General features: G+C 46.2%; 1 protein-coding gene across 1 annotated transcript in view; it reads left to right on the top strand.

The window, feature by feature from the left end:
- LOC147623227 (Glycosyl hydrolase superfamily protein) overlaps nt 1–25,393 on the top strand; it is a 56,258-nt gene that overhangs the window by 4,145 nt on the left and 26,720 nt on the right. Inside the window, exons 2-6 of the mRNA XM_086821305.1 lie at nt 5,843–5,916; nt 6,023–6,103; nt 6,462–6,543; nt 6,845–6,945; nt 7,113–7,200. Coding sequence (XP_086677431.1) covers nt 5,843–5,916; nt 6,023–6,103; nt 6,462–6,543; nt 6,845–6,945; nt 7,113–7,200 — 426 coding nt within the window. The remainder of the gene's footprint in view (nt 1–5,842; nt 5,917–6,022; nt 6,104–6,461; nt 6,544–6,844; nt 6,946–7,112; nt 7,201–25,393) is intronic.

Here is a 25,393-nt window from a genome sequence, read left to right as displayed (position 1 = left end):
GCCGGAAGTGCCTTGGGAGCCCTAGAAGTGGTACTAGAATTTGTATCACTATCTTGTGTCGTGTCTTTGCCTTTTCTCTGAGATGAAGCCTTGCCGTTGGTCTTGTCCTTCTTCTTGGACAAACAATCTTTGGACAAATGGCCTCTTTTTCCACAAGTATAGCAGCAAGTGCATGGTTAAAACTGTTGATTGACACCTTCAATTTATCCTGTGAGACGAGAACGGACTCCTCCTCCAAAAGTGGGGAGCTAAGATCATCAAAGTCCAACTGAGTGGATAAAGATCGAGAAATCACATCAAAGTCTGGAGGAAGCTTGGTGAGGATAAGAGCAGCCAGCTGAGAAGAGGACAAAGCAACACCCATAGCCAGTAACTAGTCATGGATAATCTTAGCCTTCATGAGAAAAGACTGCATGGAATTGTTTTCAGGAATTCAGCCTTTGCAGGTGCAAAATCAGCCTTTTGATGAGGCAATTATTGAGTATGTAGTGGATGAGGAGAGAGCAGCCATAGAAGAATCTAGGCGTATGCCAAAATGGCTTGTGCAGACATTGAGGGATAGCAAGTTGGCAGCTCCTTTACCTAGCAGAACTCATGCAGGTTCTCATCATGCAGATTATTCTCATGTGGATCATGTTCTCATTTCTACTTTATGTAATGAGGAGGAACTTGTTTCCTTTGAGGAAGCACATGATGATGATCATTGGATGCATGCTATACATGATGAGTATAACTCTATACTCAAGAATGACACCTGGTATTTGACAGATCTACCTCATAGCAAGAAGGCCATTGGTACTAAGTGGGTTTACAAGTTAAAACGCAAAGCAAATGGTAGCATTGATCGCTACAAGGCTAGACTTGTTGCAAAGGGGTATGCCCAGCAAAAGGGTATTGATTATGATGAGACCTTTGTACCCACATCTCGTATGACTACCATTAGGTGTCTAGATTTGGGACCCTTGCATTATTATTTGGGGATTCAGTTTATGCAAAGCAATGATCGTATTGTTATACTGCAGTCTAAATATATACAGAAACTATTGAAGAGGTTTAATCTTAAAGACTGTAAACCTGTGGCCACACCTATGGAGACAGGTACTCGACTTAGTCTTCAAGATGCAGGAGACTCTTTTGATGCTAGTTTGTATCAGCAAGCTGTTGGATCCCTTCTTTATGTATGCAACACGAGGCCAGATATACAGTATGCGGTCTTACAGTTGAGCAGATTTATGCATAGCCCAGGTACGAAGCATTGGCAGGCTGCCAAGCGGGTTTTCCGCTATTTGCAGGGCATTCAGGGGGTGAGTCACAACTGCATGCTTTTAGTGATTCAGATTGGGCTGGATGTTATGACACATGAGTGTCCACTAGTGGGTTTTGCTTTCGCCTTGGTGATTCATGTATATCATGGCTCAGCAAGAAGCAGCCTAGAGTGGCCACTTCCAACTGTGAAGCTGAGTACAGGGCAACTTTTACAGCTACAGTTGAGTGTGTGTGGCTCAGACGTCTTATGGCTGATTTAGGTGTTGGATAGTCGTCTAGCACTACCATTTTCACTGACAGCCAGAGCGCATTAGCAGTTGTGAGGAACCCAGTGTTTCATGCTCGCACTAAGCACATTGAGGTGCATTATCACTATGTCAGGGAAAGAGACTCTTAGCAGAGATCAGCTTGATCTATGTGTCTACACATGACAACATGGCAGATTTATTCACGAAGGTTCTTCCTCGCGAAAAGTTTGAAGCTTTTCGTAAAGCTTTGGGCTTACTGCCTTTTCAGGATTGATCGGCCATACCCTGCACATGTTCACATCATCACTCTAGGGGGGATTTGTAGCATTATATGGTAGTGATATGTGTGAATACACTTAGGACCGCCGGGGTACTTTTTCCCTCAGTAGGAGGTTTTTATGTACACTCTCTCAGTCGGGCAGCAAAGAAACATAGTCGGCCAGCAACTGGGGGTAGCCGACATCCCATCCACTTCTCCAGAAAAATAGGAAAAATATACGGAGAGTGAGGAAAAACGAGAAGACACTAAATAGGGCGAGCACACCCACAACAAAGGCCCTGACATAGTGTACAGAGAGGAGATGATTGTTAACACCTCCTCTCAGCTCTTGGATGTGGAACCAACCCCAATGAGCTGGAGTGCTGCCGGAGCATAGTGTGAGGTAGAGACTTCGTGAAGAGGTCCGCCGCATTGTCCTCCGTCGAACAATAAAGAAGCAAGATGTCACCAGTCAAGATCTTCTCACGAACAAAGTGCTATTGTATCTCTATGTGCTTGGTCCGGGCATGGAAGACCGAGTTCTGAGCAATAGCTCTGGTTATCGCACTGGATGACCGTGGGCTCCTTTTGTGGAAACCCAATCTCGCCAAGCAACCTCCGCAGCTACACAACCTCACAAGTAGTACGACAAGCAGCCCGGTACTTTGTCTCTGTAGACGACAAGGCAATAGTTGGCTGCCTCTTGCTGCTCCATGAAATAGCTCTTGAGCCGAGGATAAAACTGTAGCTTGATGTAGATCTCCTCGTGTCTGGATCTCCTCCCCAATCTGAGTCACTCTAGCCTCAAGTGGTGTAGAAGAGTCCAAGATCCTTCGTACCCTGCAGATACTGCAAGATCCGCAATCCTGCGTCCCAATGAGACCCGATCTCTGAAATCTAGTTCGTAGAAAGAAGGAATCAATCTTCTGATTTCAAGCCTTGGGAGCTTGCCTAAGACCATACAAGGCCTTCCGCAACTTGTAAACCATCCCTTTTGATCTTGGAACCTCAAAGCCTGGAGGCTGCTCAACATACACCTCCTCCTGCAAGTCACCATTAAGGAACACAGATTTCACATCCATCTGAAACACGGGCCATCGCGGAGAAGAAGCAAGGGCAAGAACGGTCTGAATCGTGGTCATCCTCGTTGTTGGTGCAAAGGTATCCTCATAGTCGATGCCAGGCCGCTGAGCATAACCCTTAGCCACAAGTCTGCTTTGTGTTTGACCACCGACCCATTTGACGTATACTTGGTCTTAAAGACCCACTTGACACCAATGACAGACCATTTTGACGGCCTCGGAACCAACTCCCAAGTTTTATTCTTCTCTATGGCATCCAGTTCCACCTGCATGGCTTTCCTCCAAGTATCTTGTGCAAGGGTTTCCTTGACGGAAGTGGGCTCTTTGTCCCGCATGATACAAGACATCAAAGCATAGTTTACCTGTAATAAGAGCTCCGCTGAATGACTTTTGTCTTGAACTCTATGTGATCTTCGAGGTTCGTCCTTCGTGGTCCATTCGGAGGGAAGCTCCGTAACACTTGACTCTCGAAGGGAGTCTAACAACCACCTGGGTACTCGAATAGAACGCGGAGCCTCCTGTTGCTGCGGGGGCTCATCTCCAGCTGCGGGCTCAACCTCCTCAACTGATTGAGGCTGTCCCGCTGGAACAAACAACTGGGAATCATCATCAGAATCATCTGGGTCTCCAAGAAGTGGCGGCTCATCAACCGTGGAAACTGGAACATGCTCATCAAAACCACATCTCTGTTGACGACGACCTCGTTCTTCTTTGGATCATACAACCTGTATCCCTTGGAAAGAGAGTTATATCCCACAAAAACAAGCTTTTGGGGCTTTGAGTCAAGCTTCCTCCTCTTCTGCTTCTTTGGAATGTGAACATATGCATCACTCCCAAACACACGAAAATGGGAGACATCTGGTTTCCTGCCAAAATACGTCTCAAAGGGAGTCATGTTTAGTACTGAAGTCATCGGAGAACGGTTGAGGATGTGGACAGCCGTAGCTACAGCCTCTCCCCAAAGTGGACGAGGAAGATCACGATGCTCCAGCATCGTCCTTGCCATCTCCACCACAGTCTTGTTCTTTCGCTCAACTACTCTATTCTCAGAAGGCAAACCTGTATTGGCCGGCTCCCGCTTGATGCCATGTTCCGCACAAAACCACACGAATGCATTGGAAGAAAACTCTCCTCCTTTGTCAGTCCTAAGAGTCTTTATCTGCAAGCCAGACTCTTTCTCCACCATCACATGCCACTCCTTGAACCGAGCAAAAGCTTGGTCCTTCTGTGAAAGAAAATAAACCCAAGTGAATCTGCTACAATCATCAAGCAGCAGCATGAAATACAAAGAGCCTCCCAAGGATGGCGTCTGCATAGGTCCACACAAGTCAGTGTGTACCAACTCCAAAGGTTTTGAAGCCCGCTTCGGAAAAGATTGCTGCTTACCATGAATGCAAGAACTACAGCGTCCCTGCCTGCTGCCAACATCTGGCAAGCCAACCACCATGTAGTCCTGGATAGCTCGCCGTAGCGCATCCACATTCAAGTGGCCAAACCGAAAGTGCCACAAATCACCAATCTGAGAACCTGTCAATGAGGAGAGTGCCGAGAGTTTGTATATACCACTCTCCACTTCGCCTTCCCAAACAACAACCTGGCGAGTCTCGCGGTCTTGTAGAGCAACAGAATGCTCCTCAAACTCCACCCGGAAGCCAGTCTTGCAAACCTCATGCACTGACAACAGATGAAAACCAAGTGCGGGGACGTAAAGGACACGAGATGAATGCTTCTTCCCCCCTCTACCATCGGGAATGATCTCCATCTGGCCCTCACTGTGAATCGGTATGGTGGAATTGTTGCCAATGAAAATGCGACCTGACTGCCGTTTAAGATCGTGAAAGAAGTCACGGGAAGGAGTCATGTGCCTGGAAGCACCACTATTAAGAATCCATTCCCGAGTATCCTTGGCGGTGAAGCCAACTACCTCCTCGCTCGAAGAAGATGAAGCATCGGTGCCAACATCTCCAAGTGCACAAAGGCTAGAGTCTTTACAGCTGAAGCTGAAGAATCAGCACTCTTCCCAGGTCGCTGGGACACTTTCTCCAATAGTGGCCTTTCTCGCCACAATCATGACAAGTCCTCTTGGCCTTCAGTTTCTCACGGTCCGAATTGGGCTTCTTCTCAGAAGACTTCTCCGATGAAGACTTTTGCTCTTGTTGTTGTTGTTACGGCCTTTCGACGGTTGGCTAGTCAAGGCCTCAGAACCTCCGCCCTGTGGAGGGTTCGTAAATCGCTCCTCCTGGTCCAAGACCATTGGCACAAGCTCCTCCCATGTGATGGTGCTGAGCATGCCACTGGTAATCAAAGAGGAGTAAAATGCTGAGTACTGAGAGGGCAAGTGTGACAACAACGTGATGGTCATATCCTCTGACGATATCTCTTTCCCGGCTTGGAGCAATACACATATGAAAGAGAGAGAGAGAAGCTGTGTAACTTTGCTATATACACCAATAAAATGCTGGAAATATACAAGATGGAGTGTGGGGGCAAGGGGCCATTTTATATGGCCCCTGGCTGCTGGTTGGCCAGCCCATAATCAGCCGACAGCAGTCCTGGCTGCCCACGACCAGAAAAATGACAGTCGGCCAGTATAAACCAAGTCGGCCAGCACTCAAGGAGTGGTCGGGTAGCACCAGTACAGTCGGGCAGCAAAGAAACACAGTCAGCTAGCAACTGGGGGCAGCCAACAGCCCATCCACTCCTCTAGAAAAATAGGAAAAATATACGGAGAGTGAGGAAAAATGGGAAGACACTAAAACGGGCGGGCACACCCACAACAGAGGCCCTGACATAGTGTATAGATAGGAGATGACTGCGAACAGGTCACTCGTAGAGGAGATTTATTTTTGTAGGGTTTTCTAGTTTTTTGTTGATTCTTATTTTTCTAGGGTTAAGTAACATCAACTAAGTTTGTGTGGCAATTATTTTTTCTAGGGTTTTGTAGTAGCTTTTGCCATCTTTGACTAATGGTGAGCTTGTCCAAACAGGATTTTGGTAGCCCACACATAGACAAAACAAAGAGACATTTCAATAATTCAATTCTAGCCTATGTGACTCCATGGTTTATCCCCTCACCTCAAGCAATCTTTTCTTTTCCTTATTGTCTCTCTTCTTTTTCTCAGATTGTCAAAATTTAGGGTTTGAAGATCTGGTGACTCTTTATGCAGGAACTCCAAAGGTTATGACATGGCTAAACTGTTCCGCCACAAGCTCACCCACGTGTCACCTGTTTGGTATCAGCTGAAATGGTGGGTTTTTGAAGATTTCTACAGGCTTATGCACTTTGGAAGAGTTTTTGTAGCTAGGTATGAATAAGGATGACCTAAATTATGTTTTAAATAAAGTGCCAGAAATGTCAAGCGATGAAGGCAGAAGGCCTTAAAGTAGGTGGACTGCTACATCCATTGGAAATCCCATGTGACACATCCTTTATCTACAGGATTCCCTTAAGGCTGATGCATAATTAGGGAAATCCTGACACCTGTAAATACAAGGCATTCTAACAAGCAGCAATGAAATGAGATTTCCATACTGAGTATTGATTCGTGGTTGCTAAGTTATATCAGCACTCTGATGACTAGATTGTTCTGCATTGGTACTTCTCAGTGGGGAAATACTGGAGCTGCATGGAAGACACGACGCTGACCAACAGTGGATTGAAAGTGTGCGCATCAAAGGGTGCCCCCTGGTAAACCTCCCTTTCTTTTTTTTTTCCTCACACCATTAATTTTTCAATAAATATAGACTCCTGCTGTAAAAATACCTGTAAATTTCAAGGAAAGGCACTTGCATGTCTTGTAAGTTATGCACATCCCATGTCAACTACCGACCCACCCCCTAGGCTGTGTGGCAGATGTCAAGCCTGTCTGTAAAAGCATTGTACTCTCACCTCCAGGTTCCTTCCTAGTAGTGGGTGGCTGTATTTGTGAAATGCATTTAGCCGAAGTACACTTTTTTTAAGCATGGTAATGGGCAAATGTGCTGTGCAGATTCTTCCTCGTGTCACATTGGAAGGGTGGCAAATGGACACACTACTTACACAAAAAGATGAAACAAAGCATGCCATGAACATCATATCCTCTGAATGCAAGTATGAAGCCTTAACCACTGCATGCACTGATTGTCATGGTTCTGGATAATGTCAAAAAGTATGTGATGGTACTTTGATTTATCATGGCATAATGAACCATGGAGCAAATTGTCATGGTGCACAAAGCATCATATCCTGAACTGACTTATTTTTTTATTGAAATACAGGACTATGCAGTATGATGGTGTTGTATTGGAAGCATGGAATGCATGGGCTGTAAATGGCATTCTAGATAATCCGATTCTCCGTCAAAAGGTTTCCATAACTCATTTGGCTAACCTGTATTTTCTTTGATGATGCTGCCTTTCAAGGTTGCACATTTAAGCTGTATGTATATGCACAGGTACTAATGGATGAATGGATGGATGGATGCATGTATTTATGTATGCATGTTTGTATGTATGCGTAAATATGCGTGTTTGTGCATGCGTGCACAATGTGTGTATTTATGTATGTAATGTATGAGTGTGATGTGTGTATGTAATGCTTGCATGCATGCATGTATGTGCTTATGATTATGTATGTAATGCATGCATGCATGCATGTATGTGCGTGTGTGTTACACAACATGTTAGACATTTGGGATATCCCGTGGGGTGGAATCTTTCACTTCGTGATGCTACAAATTGGGTGCTGCAAAAACTCATGATTAAATTGGAATATTGGAAACTTTCTGTTTTGCCACTTCATGTCAGATTCAATTGATTTTGATGGCATATATTCAGTTTTTTCTCCCTCTTCTGGCATGGTCTAAAAACCATGCCAGATAAATAGCATGGTCTAAAAACCATGATCTTTGGTTTTATGACAAATAGCATTGAGCCCTTTTGGCAAAATTCTCAATATAAGAAGGCCTTGTGACTCCTTGAGTATGAGTTCATATGCTCGCCGAAAATGCATAGAGGGCTTAATATTCTGAATATCCATTATCATGTTTTGGCATGCAAAGCCACTCTGCTTGCGACTTTTATTGTGCAGCAACAACTACCCTGGACGCTTATGATTGCAGCTCTTTGCTTTGATGCAAATACAGATGCATTTGGCAAATGGTAGCAAACTTATTGGGAACTTTTATTTGGTTATATGGAGGGTAGGAATACTTGATGCCCTTATGTCTCTCGTCTCCTTGCAGACTAGACTGGAAGCTTGTTCTACAATATATTAAGTGGTCGGGTAGACCTCCCGAGATTGGCAATACTTTGAGACAAGAAAATACCTTTTGGAGCCGTGCATTCTCTACTCCTTTGGCTCTCCATTCCCCTTGGCAAGCTTACTTTCTTTCTATAAAAGGCATTCGGGTTTGTCAAGATGTTGATGTTAAAGGAACTGTTTGTCCTTTCCCTCCAGCTCAAAGCCATTGGCGGTTGGGTATGCACTATAGACCTTTATGACACATGTTACAGGAATAATTGCAGCCTTTTACTTCTTATGGTTGTTCCGGATGGTGAAAGAACGAAGGATTGGATTTTCCATAGGGTAGATCCTAGACCTTATCCTAGAGTCTCTTTTCCTCAAGCTTCGGTTGCTTTGATTTACAGGTGATTATTCTTGCGCCTTGGTTTGTCGATCGAGTTAATAAGATTTGGCTCCTCACTAAGATAGCTTGTTGGTGGAAACAAAATCTAAAGAAAATTTGGCATAGTAATTTGTCACTCAAATGTAGGTTGTTTTTATGGCAATGCTTGTTGGGAGTGCTCCCAGTTGGAGAACTTCTTGAAAAAAGACACATTGCTGCACCGAAATGTCCTTCTTGCCCTTGCATAAAGGAAACAGTGATAATCTTCTTTGGTATTGTCCGCAGACCAAAAGTTTCCTTTGCCAAATTTCACATTTTCTTCGACTCAGATTTCTGGGGTATTCCTTCTCTAGATTTTTTTGGCTGTGTTACTTTCCACCAGACACCTCACATTATGCCACGAATAAAGAGGAGATAGAGGATGGAGAGGAGATAGAGGAGGTGGAGGAGAGGGAGGAGACTGGAGGAGCTACATCACCATACAGTGCGCTCTCAGATGAGATTACAAAGTACCTCAGACTAGGAATGGGAGACTTCAATGCTAGGACGAGGAGCAGACAGTGCACTGCATATGATTTCGAGGGAGATCCCATACAGCTACCTACTATAGAGGACGAGGACTCCGGATCACAGAGGGTTTCTGCAGATACTAAGCCAGTCAAATACTATGGATGGGAGCTTTTGGAGCTAGGATCACGCTACCGTCTCCTCATCTATAACGGGATGGAGAGATGGCCGTAGTCAGGAGGACTTACATGCTTTCCACATGGAGGTGGAAGTAGCACAGTGGATTACATCCTAGGCTCCTGGGAGACATCTCAACTCATACATGATTTCTCAATACGCCTCATACCCATCGGAGCTGATCACACATGCTTATCTTTCACCATGATAGCCACCCCCCCTCCCCTCGCCTCAGCAGCCACCTCCACTCATCACACCATTGTCCACTTCACTCATGATTGTGATCACGTATATCACGATACCCTTTACCATGGTCTACTTGACATGGATCCCGCGGCACCTCTGGAGATACTCTATCACAGTTGACTGATCTACTCCACTCCTCTGCCTTTGCCACCTTCCCTCATACCACCCATACCCCCCTCTAAAGCTAAAGTAGGGATGATGCCGTAGAATGGTTGGTATGGCGACGAGTGTCGTGAGACTCATGCTCGCCTCAAACGACAGAAAGAACTAGGGGAGATCTTTGAGCGTGAAGCTCAAAGATTAAACCGAGCTCCGACTCATCGGAAGAGGAGGAAACATGAAATCGAACAATACTGGGAGTTGTACCAACTATTCCTGTGCATTAACTCGAAAGAGGATTGGAGGCGGTTTCGTGAGCCACGACCACCCACACACATCACTGATCTGACCACCTGGCATGATTATACAAAGTCCCCTCTACCATGTACCAGATCAGCCCCTGTTACCCTCTCCACCTGATCCTCGACCCACCACCTCTACTTTTTTCACTTTGAGTATGGTAGAGAAAGCTCTTAAGAGGCTACATCATGGGAGATCTGTAGATCATACAGGGATACAGAGTGAGCACTTCTCTTATGCCTCTACCACCATAGCTCCTTTCCTTGCACACCTCTTCAACAAGGCACTTGCAGAGGGCTTCCCACACACATGGAGCATGAATATCATTACCCCCATTCACAAATCAGGTGACCTGATGGACCCCGAAAACTACAGGACTCTCATGGTTGGCCATATTATGGCCAAGATATATGGATCAGTTCTTGAAACAACACTTAGCTCTCTAGCTGAGAGGGAGGGTCTCCGTGCTCCAGGATAGGCTGGGTTCCGTTGTAACTTCTGCACACTGGATCATATCTTCACCTTGAGGAGCTTGATTGAGCAGGCGAAGTCACGAGAGTAGAGACTCTATTGTTGCTTTGTTGATTTCTGCAAAGCATTCGACACAGTGCCACAGGACTGGCTCCTACAGAGATTGTAGACTCTTGGGGTGCCTTCAGATATGATCTGGGGGATCATTGCTTTATATGAGAGGGGACGGGGCAAGCCAGATGCCAAGGTGGTCTATCATGGGAGATACACAGCACTATGGGGGTGAAGCAAGGCTGCCCACTCTCCCCGACACTCTTTGGCTTGAGAGTGGTGCATCACGCTCAGGGTACACAGAGAGTCCTTTCAGTGAACCTTGGGAAAACCAAGGTTACGATCTTTCACACTTCCAGACGGGTTACGAAAGATACAATGATCACATATAGAGGCAATCAGGTGGAGGTGACAAAATCATATGTATACTTGGGTATTACCTTCACTAGTAATGGGAGCCGTTTCTCCATGAGACAGGCATCACAGGACACGATCACCCGAGGTTATGCTGCCCTTGCATTGATGGAGCGAGTGTTATCAGGCTCACTTCCAGGAGCCTCGCATCAAAGCACCCCAGCTATGATGTAACGCGCGGAAGCTCTGGGTAGTCTTCTTTCAGCCCTAAACACTCTTGGAAACCTTCTGATGCAAAAACGCACCATCTGATGCAAAAACGCAGGTAGAGAGAGAGTAGAGAGAGAGAGTGAGAAGTGCTGGAAATTCAGTATATACTATGGTACAAAAAGGGTACATATCTTGCAGCCCTTGGCTGCCTTCATAAAAAGGTGGTTAACCCTAAAATCTGTTCCCTATGGGACCTCTAATGATCCAATCCCCTAGTGGGAGAGAATGAGATAACTGATGAGCACTTGAGCCCTTTTATATGGGTCTTGGACAATGTAGGAGCTGGCCGACTGCTGGTCGGCCAGTTTAGAATTTCCTTTAATGCTCTTTTTAGCAAATCCGACCAGATCTACTCCTGGCTCCTGATGCGCATACTGCTGCCCGACTAGACTCCAGTCCACACACTCTAGCGCCTGCAGCCGACTGATGTCCATCTTATGATGCGTTTCAGTCGCCTGGTTCTGTGAGCATCCTTTTGGTCCTTCTCAAATCCTGCTCCAAGTCCTGCTCTAGTTTACACTGCCATCAGTGCTCTGTGCTCTGTGCTCCATCATCCTAGTTCTTCTACTGGGTTCATACTCTTTATCTGGTTGCCTTTTCTAGATCTAGCCCTGAGAATGTCCATTGCATCTATGATGCACATGACATCCCCCTCTGCTAAACTTGATGACGGGAATCCAACTTGCTCTTGGGTGACTGTCATCATCCCAATCCTGTCCCGAAGTCCCTCTGTCATCATCCATCCCTGGCAAACCCTTTTCTTTGAAAATCCGGTCTGTTCTCCAAACCACTCTGTCTCTGATGAAGATCTATGCATCTGGTCTTCCTCTAGTCCACAATCCATTCCTGCCCCGACTCTGAACACCGTCTTGGTCTTCATTCCTGGAACTGAGTCTGGCACTCTCACATCACCCTTGGAGGATCAACCTCCCTTGGGACCGTTACCTGAGAACCTATCTGGCTCACGGAACTGCCATCCCCATCTGGCACTGTGGAACACCACCAACAAACCTCCTGGGAGTTCTTCCCGTTCTGTGTTCTTGCCGTGGGCTTCGAATCCGTGTACTTTCCTGCACCTTGGACCTGTACACCATCATGTGGGACTGAATCAGCGTTTAGCCTGGCTGGGCCTGATGCTCTGATACCAATGTAACGCGCGGAAGCTCTGGGTAGTCTTCTTTCAGCCCTAAACACTCTTGGAAACCTTCTGATGCAAAAACGCACCATCTGATGCAAAAACACAGGTAGAGAGAGAGTAGAGAGAGAGAGAGAAGTGCTGGAAATTCAGTATGTACTATGGTACAAAAAGGGTACATATCTTGCAGCCCTTGGCTGCCTTCATAAAAAGGTGGTTAACCCTAAAATCTGTCCCCTATGGGACCTCTAATGATCCAATCCCCTAGTGGGAGAGAATGAGATAACTGATGAGCACTTGAGCCCTTTTATATGGGTCTTGGACAATGTAGGAGCTGGCCGACTGCTGGTCGGCCAGTTCAGAATTTCCTTTAATGCTCTTTTTAGCAAATCCGACCAGATCTACTCCTGGCTCCTGATGCGCATGCTGCTGCCCGACTGGACTCCAGTCCACACACTCTAGCGCCTGCAGCCGACTGATGCTTTTACCATCTTATGATGCGTTTCAGCCGCCTGGTTCTGTGAGCATCCTTTTGGTCCTTCTCAAATCCTTGCTCCAAGTCCTGCTCCAGTTTACACTGCCATCAGTGCTCTGTGCTCTGTGCTCCATCATCCTAGTTCTTCTACTGGGTTCATACTCTTTATCTGGTTGCCTTTTCTGGATCTAGCCCTGAGAATGTCCATGGCATCTATGATGCACATGACATATGATGTATGCAGCACCGGTATGGGCCCCTAACCTCTCCACATATGATTGGCGTCGGGTGATGATCTCTAGGATGATTTGCAGCAAACCATCAGTACCATATGAGATCGTCAGAGCAGAGCTTGCAGTGCCCCCCATGATGGTAGAGGCTCTATTTCAGACCATAGCCTACATCATATGCATCAGAGGCATGGGTCCAGAGAGACTACCCCGCTTGGCCATGGAGTCCTAACAGAGTATTGCCATAGAGGGCCATCACCCATCATGGTATGCTGCAGTAGATGAGTGGTTCTCAGCACATGGGCTCAACATGGATACATTACCGCCCTTCCGGTATTGATGATGACTCCCCATACTTTACACTCTCCCGAGAGGAGAGGAATAGAGTTCTGAGACATGATTTGATCCAGATGCACACCAGGGAGACTTGGTCAGGTCCCCTTCCCACCAAGATGCAGTACTACAGAGATCCTTTGATTCACAGAGGATGGATTTGTCAGACACCCAGGCTATATGGATGTACACATGTCTCACGCTATGAGGGTGACTATTGGTCAGATTAGAGTTTCCTCTCACACTTTGGAGATTGAGGCAGGGAGAGCAGCATGGACCCCTAGAGAGGACTGAGTATACAGATTATGCCACAGAGAGGTAGAGACAGAGGAGCATTACATATGCAGATGCCCTGTATATTATGAGACTAGAGGGAGATACCACTGCTTGTTCAGAGAGGGTTTTGGCCCACTTAGCTGGGTGATGGAGTATCCTGATCAGAGATGCTTAGGCCTTTTCCTCCTTGAGCTACACCGACATAGAGAGAGGCTTCTACAGGTGCAGAGCGAGAGATCCCAGCCAGAGATCACCAGCTTCTTCAGGCCTATCAGCAAGCCACATCCCCCTCCCCTTGTATCATCTACCTCCCGACGAGGGCTCACACTACAGAGAGCCTCGGAGATTAGAGCTGCCAGGAGACCGCGACTACCCAGGCGCAGACCACCACTACTCCATCAGGCCCAGTCCTGCCCATATCCAGGCACGATACCGCAGAGATATGGAGGAGAGTCCAAAGGCTACACTAGGGCACAACAAATGTGAGTCTTCCTCGCCCCATGCCCCATGTATGATGTACTACACCCCACCATCTCCACTGGGTGGAATTAGTAGTATACCACCTAGCTAGTAGTGGAGGAGAAAGACAACCAAAAAGCAAAAACATTCGACCGAAACGCCTCCAAAGAAAATGAGCCCGAGGGTGTCTGCACAAGTCATCAAGAAAACCCCGAGAGTGCAAGCAATACCAAAGAAGGTGACGCACTGTCTCCCCAGGATGGGAGCACCGCCTACAAGATGCAGCGGCAATATGCCTCCGTGCCAAAAGAGTTCCCACTAGGAATACCTCAACCACACATCTCCATAGAAACAATCATCGTGTCATGTGCAAGACATGCACAGGCACACCCTAAACACTGATTCAGTCCTAGATGAGGGTGCACAGGTCCAAGGCACAGGAAAGTGCATAGGTATGAAACCCAAGGCAAGGAACACAAGACAGGGAAGAACTCCTAGGAGGTTGGTTGGTGGTGTTCCACAAAGCCCAAGGGGATGGCAATCCTGTGAGTCGGGTGCCGCTTGGGGCACACCAGGAAGGCTCTCAGGCAACGGTTCCAGGGGAGGTTGATCCTCTAAGGGGTGGAGTGAGAGTGCTAGGCTCATTTCTCAGGAAAGAAGACCAAAGACAGTGTTCAAGGACAGGGCAGGAACACAATGGGGACTAGATGGAACATATGCATAGATCTTCATCAGAGTTAGAGTGGATTTGGAGATCGGGCCGGATGTTCAGTGAAAAGGTTGCCAAAGTAGGAAAGATGACAGAGGGGGTGACTCAATGTAGGTCTCCCCTTGTTTGGCTGAATCATAGGATTAGTCATAGACTAGGATTTGATTAGGTATTCTACCTTTTCCAGAAGGCAGCCATAGGACACTTGTACTTTTTTTTGTACTATATGATATATTGAATTCTCAGCTTTCTCTCTCTCTCTCTCTCCTCTCTCTCTTCTGTTTGCGTTTTTGCATCAACTTGTTCCAGGATGTGTTTAGGACTGAAAGAAGACTCCCATAGCTTCTGCATGTAACACATTGCTTGAGGGGCAATCCGCTCTTCCGAATTCTTTTCAATGCAGCTTTCCACCAAGCAAGAGATTTCAACATACGCTAGAGGCAATTTGCATGATCCTCAATCCATGGAGATGGTAAGAAGCCTTGGCTGCAGACAATTGGTAAAAAGGCACAAGAGTATATCCTGGACGTTGCCTATCAAAACGCCAATCTCGAAATCTCCCTACCTCCTCAAGCATTGGGAATGGCTGAAAAGGTTGCATCATTTCCGAAATGACTCTCCAGATTGGCCTGTGATGCATCCCCGAATTACATTGCCTAATGGCTTGTGGAGAAGTGAAAACATAACCATTTTCATCCACGATGTCACATACGTGACGAATATCCAATGTAGACAAATTGTAGGCCTTCTTGGATGAGACCAAACAAGTGGTCTATCAAATACCCTGCTCCAATGAATACTCTGCAGCAACATTGAGTCACCCCGATTCGAAGACCTACTGGACCATTGTAGATGGCATAGGATAGCTTGCCAATCTTGAATAAGAGCAGTCACATATGGAGAGCCCAGAATATGGTCAGTGAAATGCCCAAAGACTATATCATCACAATTGATAATCCAGTGTGCATATGCATATGTATGCATGTTAGTGCACATAGCTCCCAACATACGTGCACATGGCTTCACCTGCTCTAAATGATAATGAATATGGGCGAACATACAAGCTCTTGCCTCAATAAATGTAGCCCTTTTCTATCCGCTTTGGTTTTCCATAGACATTCCATTGCTTTAGACATGAAATTGTCAATTTTTCTATGCGAGCAAGGTAATAACGAAAGATAAAACTGCAAATATGCTATTATAATTGGCTGCACTATCCGCAATCGCACATGTAGAGGCCACGTAGATCATTTCCAATATTCAATTTTACAGTGCAATTTGTCCATCACCCATTGAGTCTCGTCTTTCAAGGACAACTCCCAGCCAAAGGGATAACCTAGATGCCTGACTATCTCATTAGTTGGAAAGATCTAGCCCGGCCACAAAATTTGATGCCAGTCATAACTTTTCAAGGGAAGCAACTTGGATTTTTCAAAATTCACATACAATCCTCTAGCTAAACCGTAGAGAGGGAGTGCTTTCATGAGAGCCCTTACATCAGCCTCCGTATTCTTGGGAAAAAAGAAAGTCATCGGCATATGCCTGTGCCACAAACTGTGTACCATCTACCATGAAAAGACCACACACACACACACACACACACACACTTTTTTTTTTTTGTGGAATCATAAGTATATTAGATTTACAAGATGACTATCCAAAGTAGATAGTCCCAAAGTACATCAACTGAAGATGTCAATATAAGACAAATATACATCATGATCTATTTGGTCAACCTGCATGCAATCGAAGAAAGATTGATGCAGGGAGTACCGAAAAAAAGAAAATGCAGAAAAAACCGCATCACCGAAAACTCCATGGTTGCGAACTTTCCATAGTGTCCATAAAGCCCAGTAGGGCACCCATGAGAAGAAAAGAGTGAACTCTGGTCTGGGCAAATGAAGACCAAATAGCCAGAAAAACTTTCCAAATATCATATTTGGAAATCTAGCCCGCAGAAGCTGGATGAGAGGAAGAAAAAACTGACGAGAAGAAGGATAGCTCCAAAAAATATGAATGACTGTCTCCCTGGAAGCAGAGCATACACACACACACACACACTTTTTTTTTTTGGTAATATCCAGTGTAGTATATTTATATGCTCATAAATTTACAAGATGGGAAGTCTCCGAAGCGGAGAGTATCCCAAATGTCAGAAACATAAAAAGAAAAGCTCTAAACAAGAAGCATCCATATCACCCTCATGGCAGGCATCATATAAGGATTGCCGCAATGAGGCTCTGAAGGATTCATATGACTGGTGATTCTGCCGACCCAAGTATGCCAAATTATGCTCACTCCAAATTGTCCAAAGAGCCCAATATCTCACCCAAGAGAGAAATAGTGAGTATTGGGACAAGGACCGCATATATCTTCCAAAAAGCCAGAAATGTTTCCCAAATATGTGACTAGGGAAACGGAGCCGAAGAAAATCTGAAATTCTCCTGAGGAGGATCCTGGAACAAGGGCAGTGCCAAAGCAGATGAAGAACAGTCTCTGAGGGAGCCTGACATCTTAGACATGTGGAAGGTGCAATGTGACGTTTAGCAAGTATGACCCCCACTGACAATGTGCCTGTCAAACATCTCCAAAGAAAAAGTCTTTGTTTCAATGGCATTTTACACTTCCACAACATCCGGAGATTCTTCCGCCACCATGAGAGGGGCTTCCTTATATGCCACAGAGAATTAGCATGTTGATGAATCCATGGGGCAGGCTGAAGAAGCCTGTAGGCTTTGATGGAGGTTAAGGCAGGAAGGGGAATAGGATGAATGCATGTAGTAGATGGTTGCAATTGCCAATCCATAAGCCTGTTTGTGTCATCCACGGGTGGAATAGGTAAAAAAGGATGCAATAAATCAGCAATTTTCTTCCATATCAACCTATGATGCATTCCCAATGCATAGGTAGCAGTGGCCCGGGGAAAGGATAAGACATATCCCCGATCATCTACCACATCATGTATGTACCTAATTCCCAATTTCATAAGATTGTATGCCCGAACAGGTTCCTGTAAAGCAAGTGGAGTGTCAAAGATGGCACTCCAATGAATACTTTCTTTCCTCATCGAGTTTGTTTCCAAGCAATTATCAGGAGCCCATTTGACCTTAGAGAGAACTTGTTTCCAATCAAGTATGAGGGCAGTAGAGAAGGGACAATCAGGTATCCTCCCTACAAATCTCCCAATCACAACCTCCCAATGATCCGTAATCCAATGACCATAAGCACAAGTCCTCATGTTGACACACATGGATGCTAACATACAAGTCCATGGCTGCTGTCGACGGAAGAAAGTATGCAACATTGTAGGCTTCCTTGCAAGTACATGATATTTTATATTGAGGACATTAAGTCCACCATGCATCCTTGGGGAGCACACCATTTCCATCTTCATCAGTCTCAATGCTTTTACAGCAGTTTTTGTCTTCCATAATCTCCATAGCTTGAGACATAAAAGCTGAAATATCCCTGGAGGACCAATGCAGCAAGGGCAAATAGAACTGGACATAGGACATCACAATGGATTGTACTATTCTGAGCCTGACATGAAGAGGCCAAGTAGAAATCTTCCAGTATTCCAGTTTATGTTGAAGTCTCTGGAAAATCCATTTTAACTGCTGCTTTTTGGTGATATGCCATCCTATGGGATATCCCAAATGCCTGACAATATCTCTGGAATGCACCACCTGACCCCGCCAAAGAATAGAATGCCAGTCACATTGTTTCAGGGGGAGTAATTTAGATTTTTCAAAATTGACATGCAATCCCACTGCTAACCCATATAAAGAAAGAGTGGCCATAAGCATGCGAAGTTCCTGAGGAGAATTCTGTGGCATGAAGAAGGAATCATCAGCATATGCTTGTGCCAAAAAAGATGTAGCCCCTGGGATTTTGAGACCAGTCATCTGTCCTGTGCTTGTAAGATGATCAAGATACATCAAAAGAGGATGGGTCGCAATGGCATAGAAGAGGGCCAGCCCTGTCTAACTGATCGACCCAATATCCATGACCGAGACAGATGGCGCCCAAGAATGCATTGAGCAGTAGAGCCAGAATAAAGCCAATAAACAGCATTTGCCATCTTGGGACCAAAGCCCAACTTTGTCATGATCTGAGAGATAAAATCCCATTGAACATTGTCAAATGCCTTAGCAATATCCACCTGCAATATAAGCACATCTTGATGCGAATACTTAGCATATTCAATTGCAGTCAAGGCATTGGATATATTGTCATGGATTTGTCTTCGCGGCACAAAACCATACTGATGAGGATGAAGTCCTGCATGCAGTATCCTGTGAAGCCTATGTACAATCATTTTGGCAATAAGTTTATAAAGTACATGTGTGGGAGAAACAGAATTAGGGTTAGGTTAATGTGGGAGACATACACAGAGAAACAAGGGAGAGAGAGAGAGAGTTGTGGGGATAAGTCAACTCATAAGGCTGAGTGTGTGACTCCCCTATCACACATGTATATTGCACTAGTACACATAGTGCACTTAGTACATTAAAAGTACTAAGTGTACTATGTACTATAACTTATGGGCTTGTACACACTATAAGGGTGGGCATAACGCCTTTACCCCAACAACCTCCCGCTTAAAGGCAAAGTGCCCTTAAATGAAGGAAAAGAAAAATCAGCATGTACATGATAATATACAAGGCCATATCAAGGCTGAAACTGGCCTCATCCAATGCCCATCAAGTGTCTGCAATGAGCAAACCGCTCCGGAGGCAAACTCTTCGTCAACAGATCAGCCGGGTTGTCATCCGTATGAACCTTAACAAGCTGAATTTGCTTGTTCTCTATCACCTCTCTGATGAAGTGATACTTCACATCCACATGCTTCGTCTTTGCATGAAAAACAGGGTTCTTTGCCAACTGGATGGCTCTCTGACTGTCACAATGCAACAATGGAATATCCCCTGTATAACCCAAATCAACCACTAACCGAGATAGCCATAATGCCTCCTTGCAAGCCTCTGTGGCTGCAATATACTCGGCCTCTGTAGTAGATAAGGCAGTGCACTTCTGCATCCTGGATATCCATGACACAGCACCTCCTGTGAATGTAAACACATAACCGGTAGTAGACTTCCGGTTATCTGGATGACCGGCATAATCCGAATCCGTGTAACCATGCACTAATGCATCCTGTTTGCCAAAGCAAATGCACAAATCCTGTGTGCCCTTCAGGTATCTCATGACACCTTTCACTGCTTCCCAATGCTTCTTGCCAGGGTTGGCCATGTATCTAGAAACCACTCCCACTGCAAATGCAATGTCCGGCCTAGTAGCAACCATGGCATACATGAGACTGCCACAAGCTGAAGCATACGGAATCTTGGCCATATCAGCCCTGTCACTATCCGACTGTGGGCTGTCCATAGCACTGAGTTTCACATATGGAGGCAAAGGAGTACTAGTCTTCTTCCCCCCGTCCATATTGAACCTCTGCAAGACTTTGCCAATGTATTCCTTCTGAGACAAATACAACACATGCTGATTTCTGTCCCGAAGTATCCGCATACCCAAGATGTGATTTGCATCACCCAAATCCTTCATATCAAAGGTTTCATGCAGCCTCTTCTTCAAGGCATCCATCTCTTTACGAGATTTCCCGGCAATCAACATATCATCAACATACAAAATGAGAATCAATAGACTGCCATCCAAAGCTTTCTTGGTGTACAAGCAGTGATCTATGTCACTTCTCCTGAATTTCTGAGATTTCATGAATGTATCAAATTTATGATACCATTCTCTTGGTGCCTGTTTGAGCCCATAAAGACTCTTTTTCAGCTTGCATACAAGCTTCTCCTTTCCACTTACTGCATAACCCTCTGGCTGCTACATATATATCTCCTCATGGAGATCACCGTGAAGAAAAGCAGTCTTCACATCCATCTAAATCAAGTCCAGATCATCATGCGCAACCAAAGCTAACACAGCTCTAAGTGTGGTCATTTTGACCACTGGAGAGAAGATCTCATCAAAGTCCACACCATATTCCTGCTTGAAGCCCTTAGCCACTAACCTGGCTTTGTATCTTGGCTTTGCATCTGGTGCAACTTTGAGCCTGTATACCCATTTGCATGGCAAAACCTTCTTGCCTTGCAGGCAAAGGCACCAACTTCCATGTTCCATTTTTGTGCAGAGAATCCATCTCTGACTTCATGGCACGCTCCATAGAGCTTTGTCTGCCCTCTGTAAAGCCTCTTTATAACATGAGGGCTCTCCACAGTCAGTAAGCATCAAGTAGTCAACCCCTGGAACAAACCTGTCAGGGACTCTGGAGGGTCTAGTGGACCTCCGTACCCACAATGACCATCATTTGCAGGTTGCTGTCCAGCCTGCATATCACCCATTGGTGGCTCTTGTTCCATGCCATAAGGCTGAAAAATCATGCCCGGTATCTCCTCAAACTGTGGTATATCCATAGGGATATCTTCTGCCATCTCTGGCTGTCCATTTTCAGCACCATTTAAGGGCTGGTTTTCTTGCTGTAATGGTTGATTTACAGCCCTTTGTTGTTGTCCATGATGTCCATCGTCATCAAAGATGACTCTGCCAGGCTCTTGTTGCCTTGCAAGCTCCTTATACATGCATGTTTCATCAAAAATGACATCATTACTGCGTATAATCTTTCTATTCATGGGATCCCAAAGTCTATACCCCATTTCACCTCTGTCACCATATCCTAGGAATATGCATTTGTGAGACTTAGGATCAAGTTTGGTGCGCATTTCCCTGCGTATGTGCACGTACGCAACGCAACCAAACACTCTCAAGTGCTTGTATGACGGAGGCTTCCCTATCCATACTTCTTCTGGCACTTTTCCACCAAGCCTCGTGTTAGGTGACCTGTTTATAAGGTGAACAGCTGTCATAACAGCTTCAGCCCAAAAACCATGAGGTAATGCAGCATGTGACAACATAGAACGGACCTTCTCCTGTATGGTCCTGTTCATCCTCTCTGCTATCCCGTTTTGTGGAGGATCATAAGGAGTAGAGAGCTCCCTCTTGATGCCTTTAGCATCACAAAAGTCCTGAAACTGTTTGGACATGTACTCTCCACCATTGTCGGAACGCAAAGCTTTCAGTGTTTTGCCAGTTTGATTCTCAACAAGAGCAACAAACTTCTGAAACACTGAGAATGTATCACTCTTCAAACGAAGAGGATAAACCCACACCTTGCGTGTGGCATCATCAATAAAAGACACAAAGTATTTTGCCCCTCCCAAAGAAAGCTGAGGCATCTCACATACATCTGTATGCACAAGCTCTAACTGAGCATCTTTCTGTCCAAGAGTTTTCTTGTGGGGGCACTGTAGTTGCCTACCATATATACAATGCTCACAAAACTGAAAACTTGAAAACTTTAGAGAAGGCAAGTAACCCAAATGAGACAATTGCTCCATTCCTTTGACACTCATGTGTCCCAACCGGCTATGCCACATAGAGATTTCCGGCAGCTCGGTTGCATTTACATTAGCATGGTGACAAACACCTGCATGCATAAAGTAAAGAGTGTCCACTTTAGAGCCTCTGGCAACAACCAGTGAGCCCTTACTAATTTTCCACTTTCCACTACCAAATGTGGTAACATAATCAGCATCATCAAGCTGTCCAGTAGAAAGCAGATTCTTCTTGATCTCAGGCACATGCCTGACATCATGGAGCATAAGCTGTGAGCCATCTGAAAACACAAGCCTCACATCACCTCTGCCAAGAATCTTGCATGCATGGTTATCACCCAAATAAACCACTCCTTCATTGCCAGCAGTGTACCTGACAAACAAGTCTCTGTAACCTGTGACATGAAAGGAGGCACCTGAATCAATGATCCATGAGTGCATACCATGACCACCTGTAAGAAGTGAATGGGCATCAAGTGAAGACGTAAAGAGGACCTCATCCTCACTGCCACCTGCATGTGACACATTGATTTCTTCAATCTTGACTCCACTTTTGCCCTTTGGCTTTACATCTTTGGCTTCATCTTTCTCTTTGTCTTTGCCTTTTCCCTTTTCCTTTTGATCATTTTTCCATTTGTAGCATTGCTTTTTAATGTGTCCCTTTTTGCCACAATAATGGCATTCCAAATCCTTTTTGGAGCGAGACTTGCTCCTTCCCCGTTCTTGGCTTTTTCCCCTTTGTTGGGATCTCCCACGTGCATTCATTGCATTGGACTTTCCAACAGAGTTGTTTTTCCTGTTCATCTCTTCTTGAAGAAGAGCACCCTCAACATCTGCATATGACAGCATAGCATGCGAATTGCTAGTGGCTGTCCTGAATGTATCCCAACTCTCTGGCAAAGTGCATAACAGAAAAGTGGCTTTGAACTCACTCTCTGGCAAAGTGCATAACAGAAAAGTGGCTTTGAACTCATCGTCCATTGCCAACTTTTGATTAATGACCTGGCTGACAATACCATTAAACTCATTTAGATGGGCTGTCATAGAAGCCCCTTCCTTCATCTGAAGACCTATGAGTTTCTTCAACCAATACACTTTGCTTGAGGCACTTTGTTGGGCATACAAGTCCTACAATCTCTGCCACATTCCCCAAGTTGTCTTCTCTTCACGAATGCTGAAAAGTAATGAGTCTGACACAGACAAAATGATAGTAGATCTTGCCAGCTCATCCATATCTTCCCACTCTTCAGCAGTAAGAGAAGCGGGCATCACACCCCTTTCTTTGATAGGCTTGTGCTGCTTTTTCTGGAGCAACACATTGTAGCACTGGGTTTGCCAAATATCATAATTATGCGAGCCTTCAAGCTTCTTGATGTGAAGCAATGAAGAGCTCTCACCTGTGGCATAGCAAAATGCAACCTGTCAATGCCTGACTCCCTGCAAAATGTGCAAACACTGCACCAAAAGCACACAAAGTGCTCACAGTTTTTCTCCCAAGCTTTATCTCCCACTGCGGAAGCAAGAATGCAACTTTTCTCCCACTTTATGTGATGAAATCAACAAAATCTGGTTGCTGCAGATTTTGGACAGCACCTTAAATGTGCTCTTTTGCCCTTCCAAAGTACTGTACAGCAGTACCAAGTGCTCACCAATGATGTACCAAACCTGTACCGGCAAGTACAGCAGCTGAAATTGAACCTTTTGGTCACTCAAAACAGTGTACAGCCATGCCAAAACTTGCACAAAGCTGTGCCAAATCTGTACCAGCAGGTACAATAGCAATAAATGCTCTCCTGGCTGTCCAAATGAGTGAAAATCAGACTTTTACAGTCCTGTACACTGCATACAACAGTTCCGAACAGAAATTGGGCAAAAGCCCCTTGACTGCAAGCTGATTTTTTAGGATTCAAGGCATAAATGTCTTGCCTGCTGCTTTGCCAAGCTCAACAAGCATACAAACTTGAAAAGCCCCTTGATTTAAGATCAATTTCTGATCATACATGCTACATTGACGCACATGAAGGCATCCAGAGTGTTCACGATGCTTCCCCCTGGCCACATATACATCAAATACATGAAAGCCCCTTGATTTACAGGCACATTGAGTGCTTGTAAGGCATCAACACATTATCCACAGCATCAAATGCGATTGCCTACCTTTCTCTTTCGCCGGAAGAGGAAGCGAGCCTCACCGCAGAGGTGGAACGCCTCCAGGCTCATTCCACCATCTGCCGTATAGTCGGCACTCGCCCCAGCAGAGGGGAGATCAGGGATCTTCTTCAGGCTCGCCTTCTTGCAGATGTGGGCAAGATCCTGGATGTACAGCTCCTGGGCCGGGGCCATTATCAGATCGAGTTTGAGGCCGCCCAGAGCGTTGCCAAGGTCCTTGCCATGAGTCCTCTGGACATCAGGGGTGCTCGGGCTTTCTTCAGACCTTGGCAGCATGGATTTGACCCAGCAGCGGCGGAGCAGGGAGAGCGCCTCTTCCATATTACAGTTTGTTTCCCTGGGCTCCGCCGGGAGTATCTTCCGCTCCTCTCCAGGCTCGGAGCATTGGTGGGCTCGGTACTAGAGACGGGCCCCTCACCAGCTTCAGTGGTGGCCAGAGCAGCTGGGCTACCTTCGGTCAGAGTGTTGGTGTCTGACATCTCCTCCCTTCCTAAGGTCATTCAGCTACCTAGGATAGGGGGGGGGGTGGATAGATCAGAGAGTGGAGTTCTCGGGGCTCCCGAACCAGTGCTTCATTTGCAGGCAGGTCGGTCATCTGGCCAAGGCCTGCCCTCGCAGGAGACCTCGACCCTCACCACAGCAGCAGGCTACTGATGGCCCGCCCACAGATTCGGCTCGGCAGGCTGCCTTAGGGACACCTGCTCAGGCCACAGAGACCTCGGAGTTGCAGCCTGGACAGGGGCGCCACCGAGGGAGATAGCCACAGCAGCACGCCCAGAGACCGCTGCAGCAGCAACCACAGTCTCAGCCTCACTGGGTTCCCGTGAGGAACAGCTTTGCTCCCCTTCAGGAGGAGACCCCTGCAGCGACCGAGGACCAGGAGATGCCAGCTCCCCCTCCTTCACCCCCCCCACCCCCGTCCCCTCCCACCGCCTCGTTTCCACCTTCGCCTCCTCCCGCCCCCGCTCCGGTTTCGGCAGCGGCTCCCTCTCCACCTCCTTCGCCTCCCCCTCCTCCCCCTCCGCCCGCCTCACCTTCCCGGGAGACCCTGGCAGTTCCCTGGCGCTCACCTGCAGTCCGGAGAGCGCTGAGCACTGACCTCGCTCGAGCATCACAGAGGAGACCTATGCCGATTAGGGCCTCACGGATTTCATCTATCCGCAGTCGGCTGAGTCGCCTTGGCATTAGACAGCGCTCGGAGGCCTTTGATTATACCTTTACACGGCTTTTTGGAGCAGAGGGCCCCCATG

This window comes from Cibotium barometz, chromosome 27 (assembly GCF_041138505.1).
Source record: "Cibotium barometz isolate CiBa-2024 chromosome 27, ASM4113850v1, whole genome shotgun sequence".
NCBI classification, from domain to species: Eukaryota; Viridiplantae; Streptophyta; class Polypodiopsida; order Cyatheales; family Cibotiaceae; genus Cibotium; species Cibotium barometz.
The sequence above is the reverse complement of the archived record's forward strand: the minus strand, read 5'-3'. Positions and strand labels throughout refer to the sequence as shown.